This window comes from Elephantulus edwardii, unplaced genomic scaffold (assembly GCF_000299155.1).
Source record: "Elephantulus edwardii isolate Elephantulus edwardi_28Jun2011 unplaced genomic scaffold, EleEdw1.0 scaffold00466, whole genome shotgun sequence".
NCBI classification, from domain to species: Eukaryota; Metazoa; Chordata; class Mammalia; order Macroscelidea; family Macroscelididae; genus Elephantulus; species Elephantulus edwardii.
The window spans coordinates 455616-462031 of NW_006400216.1; the positions used below are offsets into that span (position 1 = coordinate 455616).

The following is a 6416-nucleotide window of genomic DNA, read 5'->3' on the forward strand; positions in this document are numbered from 1 at the left end:
ATTCAACACTCTTCTCCAGCACCAAAGCTCAAAGGCATCAATTCTCTTTCTATCAACCCTATTCACTGTCCAACTCTCTGATGCATAGCACATAATTGCAAAGACTATGGCCCAGATCAGGCGCACCTTAGTCTCCAGCCTGAAGTCATTGCTCTTCAGTACTCTGCAGTTGGCTTTTCATATATGCCCTGAGTTATGTTGAAGAATTTCCCTTCTGTTCCAGTCTGTAGAGTTGCATCAAGAAGGTTTCTGCATCTGTAGAAGTGGTCGTACCCCTTTTTTTATGTTGGTTGATTTCCTAACATTGAAGTTTTCAGCCGTAAATCCCACTTAGTCCTGGGACATGACTCTGTAATGAACTGTTCGATTCTGTTTGTCAGCATTGTTGAGGATTTTTGCATCTTAAGTGATACTGGTCTGTAGTTTCCTATTCTTACAGTCTTTGTTTTACTTTGATATCAGGGGTTACATTTGCCTTAGAAGGTATTAGAGGATGTTCATTCCTTTTCTTTGTTTTGTGAGAGTTTGAAATGCATTGATAGTGTTTCTTCTCTCAATATTCAGTAGAATTTCCCAGTGAAGCCACCTGGTCCAGAACGGTTTTTGTTGTTGGGGTTTTTGATCATTGGTTTTATCTCTTATGATTTGGGGCTGTTGAAACTTGGGGAAACAGTTTGGGTAAGTTCTGTGCCTGTAAAATGTTTGCATTTTCTCTAGTTCACCCTGTGTGTTGGTATACAGTTCATAATAGTGCGTTATTGTTGTTTTTATGTGCCTTAAGTTGCTTGTGACTCATAGCAACCCTATGTACAACAGCTCTGAACCCTGCTCTGTCTTGAGCTGATCTCATTGTCTCTGATGCACCTACCCCCATTAGTGTAGTCACTGAATCAATACATCTCATCCAGGGTCGCTTCTCTTGTGCTGCCCCTCTACCCTCCCAAGCATGACGTCCCTCTCCAAGGATTGGTCCCTCCTTGCAACAGACCCATAGTATGTCACACGGAGCTTCAGAATCCCTGCCTCCAAGTAGCAGGCTGGTTTCATCCTCTCCAGGATGAACTTCTTTGTCCTAGCATTCCATGGTGTATTCAGTACTCTTCTCCAAAACTATTGCTCAAAGGCGTCAATTCTCCTTCTATCGTTCGTCATTGTCCAGCTTTCTAATGCATAGCAAGTAATTGTGAAGACTATGGCCTGGGTCAGGCGCACCTTATATTCTCTTTATTTCTGTAGAGGCAATTGCAGTGGCCTCTCTCTCACTTTTTATTTTGGTTATTTGCATCTTTTCTTTTTATTGTCAGTCTGGCTGGAGGCTCTAGCGAGCTCTGATGTTCATCCAGAGCTGTGCTGCTCACTCAAAGACTGTGCCTGTCTGTTGGTTTCACTCCATCAGCAGCTTCTCAGGGGCCTATGAGCAGTAGCCTGTTGTGCAATTTACAGTCTTGGAAATCTAATGGCGAGTCAGCTGAGTGAGGTTTTTGAGCTAAACACAGTCCATTTTATGGTGGGTTCCCCTCCTCCCAAGGACCAGTTTCTGGTTTTATTAATGAAAACTATTTTTTGTGACCTTTTTTTCCCCTTTGTAATTAATTGTTTAAGGCAAAGAGATAAGCACAACCTGTGTTATTCTGTCCTGAGAAAGCAGAAGTCTCCAGGAATTATACTTAATGCACTAATTTTTTTCTCATGGTTGTTACTGTGTTACACTTAAATTTTGTATATGCTGTTTTTGACTTAATACTCTATTATGTTACATTTCTTATTTTGATGTACACTTAATAACTATAATTGTAGTTTTGAGGGTACAACTGCATAGTGCCATGGCTTTGTTCTCAAAGCTCCCAATACCTCAATTGTAGTGCTCCTGATACGGAGGAAATACTGACTGAATCAGAAGGTAAACTGGATGGTGTCAGACAGAAGATACTGCAGGTGGCGCAGGAGCTTTCAGGAGAAGACATGCATCAGTTCCATCGAGCCATTACTATAGGTAAGTCTAGCTTTGCGTCACTACTAACATTTTAAAACAGCACTTCCTGTATGATGTATTGTGGGGGACCTGAATTTTTATTGACACTGGGTGAAATAATACACAAACTCCTTGCTGTCGAGTTGGGACTGACTCACAGCTATCCCTCTACTGGGTTTCTGTAAATGGCACAGGAGGAAGTTGTTCTTCTTTCTCCCTTGGTACTACTAGAGGCATCACCTTTTCAGTAGTTATTACAGCTCCCTGTGGACTACACCAACTTAGCTTTAAAAAACTGGTAATTTTGAGTATTAATGTGAAAGCAATCCAAAATGTTTAATTGACTTTATAAAATGTGTCATAATAATCATTGATCAATTTTAATAAAACTATTCTTACTCTATAATGAGTCGAGTACATTCAAACAAACAAGAGCATTACACAGGCCTGGTTGCTGTAAGTTTTAGTTTCAGTAGGTTATTGGAGAAGACTCTTACCATTTATCCAGGCGGATGGCAACATCTTTAGTATCACCCAGTCTATGGGAATTTATGGTTCTTGTTGGGTTTTGTATGTTCATTACAAAGAGTTTTAAGTTTTGCTGCTACCTTTGTGAGCATCGCTAGTTTTCAGATCTGTTCAATGTGTTTATAAAGTACTTCACTCTTTATTCTCTTAGCATGAGTGACACTGACGAGAACCGTCAGGTCATCTGAGTAGTAGTGGCTGTCCTGGCTCGGCCATCATGGAGGACTTTGATGGATCGTGGATAAGGACAGCTAACAGCTGGACTCTGTACTCCAGCCTCCTTTCCTGTCAGCCTCCTTTGCCTGGTCCCTGTGGTTGATGACCTCAAAGGCTTCCTTCACCAGCTGCACATTAAGGACGTCTGGTCCTTTGCAAACTTTTTCAACTTTTGCCTCATGTCTGGGGTGGCCTGAGTAATAAAACATGGCCTTGGATGACTGTCCCTGTGTGTCTCAAGGTCTGATTTGGAGAATGTCCTGAGGGCCTGTAAGTTGGCTGATGAAGACTACAGAGATTTCCCTTCTTTCTTTGGGAGACTCTTTTAACTTGGTCATAATTAGTTCACTTAGAAATGCCAATTTGTATGCTATCTGACAAGCAGATAAACATACACCATGAGATTTGGGTGGTCCAGGTGGTCTCCCTGGTGCTGGTGGTCTTCAGGTTGCCATTGAGGGCTTCCTCATGGGTTACTATCCATCTGCTGTGCAACAGTCAATAATAACAGTTAACCTTCTTACACTTATGTCAGAAGCTGGGTTAAGTTTTAAAAACTCTTTTCTGAATATGACACCGTCTCCTGAGAAGCTACCATGTTCTAGGTCAGAGAGAGAAAAGGGTATGTAGATTGGGATAATTTCCCCCATTCCCATCAACAGCCTACCATAAAGGGCTCCATTTCCCAGTTGGAGATCAATGGGAATAAAGTTGGGACCCGAGCCCCACTGGGGATGTGTGGATGGATGGTTGTGAGCACACATTCCTTGTCCTGGATCACTGTCTTTATCTTCTTGCTGAGAGGGAGGAGACCTGGGACTCCCATTACCAGGGAGTAAATCAGCACCTGGAGGCCTCTGTGGTGTGTGAGCAGGTAGAGGGGCGTGGAGCCAAGGGAGAGGCTGAAGAAGGGCCAGTCCCTGGATCAAGTTTGGGGTCTTTGAGCATAAGAGCTTGGTGGGCTTCATAAAGCACCACAGTGCTTGGCTTTTAGGTTTGACAGGGGACCATGGATCATGAGTGTGTGGATGTCCCTCTTTGTCTTGCCTCTTGGCTTTCAGGTTTGATAGAGAACCACAGAATCATGGGCATGTGGCTCTCTCCCTTATCCCTGCCTTTGCATTGCAGGTCTGATGGCAGCCTGGTGGTCCAGGACAGTAAGCCCTCTTGTGGCTCTTCTCCTGGTCTCCTGTTTTGTGCTGCGCCCTGGTGGTGGTTTACTGGCAAATAAGTTTGCCCTGCTCTAAGCCATCTGATGAAACACAGACCACTTCTGCAGATGCAGCCTAATGGACACATCTTCATGTCAACTCAACTCATTGTTGGGTTATACTGACTCATAGCTGACCTTTGAAAGGAACTGTCTCATAAAGGGGAGATTGGCAGGAGCTTTACTAGGTTAAGCACACAAGATAAGGTCTTCTATTTGTTTAACATTTTTCAGTGGGAAGCCAGGTTTTCTCTGGAAAAGAGGTTTTGTGCAAATAGGCGTGCACATTCAAGTGATTGTTACACTGGGGTCTGGCAGGTTGAGTCTCTGTCCCAGCTCCATCCTCACAGGCGTATACTGTGAGTGCTTCTCTGTTCTTCCATCTTGGTCCCCTGTCCTGTTAGAGAAACTTGGTGATTCCTCTTCTCTGAAGTCATAGAACAGCTTGTTGTTTTGGTTATGTGCATGCATGGTCTCTGAACATTGCTATTAGTAAAATTAAAGGTTACCCTAAGGAGCATTTGGAGCTATCGGTATTAACCAAATTCTGTAACTAGGTTTTGTGACAAACAGCATATTAAGTTCACATCCCTTTTCTCAGTCCTGGTCACCTAACTGATTTTTGAATAGACAGCAGTCCTTTCTCACCTTTCTGAGGTTCCTTGAATTTATGTGTCATTTCAAGGACAAAGGCAGATGCAGAAGCAGCAGCTGAGGTGAAGCAGGATCAGGGATTCCAAAAGGGATGAGAGTTGGTGCTTACTCCAGGCACAGAGTCAGAACCATTGCTGAATGATTTCTCACTACATGTCTAAGCAATGTGGGTTAAGTTTTATCTTGGACACTGCTTTGCCTCAGATTCCATGGTTTAGAATGAATTGAGTCAAGAGGGGTTCTAAGGTGACCCATTGAGACATACTTATTTATTATTTCCTAAACGTCTTATATCCACCACTCTAGGCACAGTATTTTAGAAACTGGATTTTCTGAACGGCAGGGGAAAAAAGCAAACAACAACAGGGCTGTTTGTTAATGAAGCCTCGGTCAATTGTCTTAGGCGAGATTTCTCTTGAAGTGGGTGAGATTCTGATGTGGTTGGCAGGTCCCATAGTGCTAGGCCCCTAGCGTCTTGTGTCTGATTCTATTTGGTATACTGAAGTTTCCATCATCCTTTTTCAGTGACAGTGGAGTGGGGAGCCAGTGGGTATGGCTTCAAAACGACATTCTTTAAAATGAAGATTCCCCCCACCCCAGGTTAGAGCTGTCAAATAAAGGTATTTTGGACTTAAAAACTTGCTGAGAGGGCTTTTATTTTCTCAAATAGATTCTTCATCATTAGAATAGGATTAACAATATGATGCTTAGGATCAGCAGCTTGCTGCACTGAATTGTTCACTGCTTGTTTTGGTGTTTCTCCAAATAGTTGCTCTTTTGACTTGAGATAAAACAATCCTGGCAGGGAACGAAAGGAGCGGTACTTGTGCTTATTAAACACAGTGCTGACAGCACGCAGAGCATTTCCCTGCGGGTCCTGCTGTGAGTGCAGGCCTCCGCTGTCCTGCTAAAACACAATAGCAGAAAGGGAGGCCAGCTTTCTACACATTTCTTATCAGCGCATGCTACACATTGTCCCAGGGGATTGTTAAACAAACAAATCAATAATTAGTTGCTAGAAATAAGTCATTTTAAAAAATCCTGTAGTCCTTTATCATAGTTTTGGCTTTTTTTAAATAAAATTTTTCTTTTATACTGTATTACTTAAAACGTTTGTATACATTGTTTTTCACACCCGATCTTTTCCTTTACCCACCTCTCCCTCCACCCATCAAATTGTGCAGCCCTAGATTAACCCCCACCCCTTACCCAACTTCCCCAATCATTATCCCTACACTTCCACCCTTCCCACCTTAGATCCTTATCCATGTTGTAAAATAATGGTCTTATACAGTATTTGTCCTTATGGGACTGAGTTCACTTAGCATAATGCTTTCCAGTCCCTCCCAAGTTAACTAGTGATTTATGAAATTGTCCCTGCATACTGTAGTATTTCATCATGTGAATGTACCATAATTTCTCAATCCATTTGGTTTGACTGTGTCCATGTTTTTGTGATGCTGAATAATGCTGCTTTGAACATTGTTGTACAAGTCTCTGTTTGAGCCTCAGTTTTCATTTTCTAGGACTATATTCCAAGCAGTAGAATAGATGGGCCATACCGAATTTCTGTGTTCAGCTTTCTGAGGAAACACCAAACTGCCTTCCACAGTGATTGTACTGTTTTACAATCCCACCAACTGTGTAAAAGAGTTCCTGTCTCTCTACATCCTCTCCAACATTTATTACTTGCTGTGTGATTAGACTTTGCCAGTGCTACTGGATTGAGACGGTATCTTATTGTGGTTTTATATATTTATATATATTATTATTAAATTTTATTAGTTTCAATGAACATTCACAGGGATTCTGGGCTTTCACTCCTTCATTGCCGCA

At 42.3% G+C, this 6416-nt stretch overlaps 1 protein-coding gene across 1 annotated transcript in view; it reads left to right on the forward strand.

The window, feature by feature from the left end:
• TSNAX (translin-associated factor X) overlaps positions 1-6416 on the forward strand; it is a 49081-nt gene that overhangs the window by 7843 nt on the left and 34822 nt on the right. The window contains exon 4 of the mRNA XM_006902888.1: positions 1863-1993. Within this exon, the coding sequence (XP_006902950.1) occupies positions 1863-1993 (131 nt within the window). The remainder of the gene's footprint in view (positions 1-1862; positions 1994-6416) is intronic.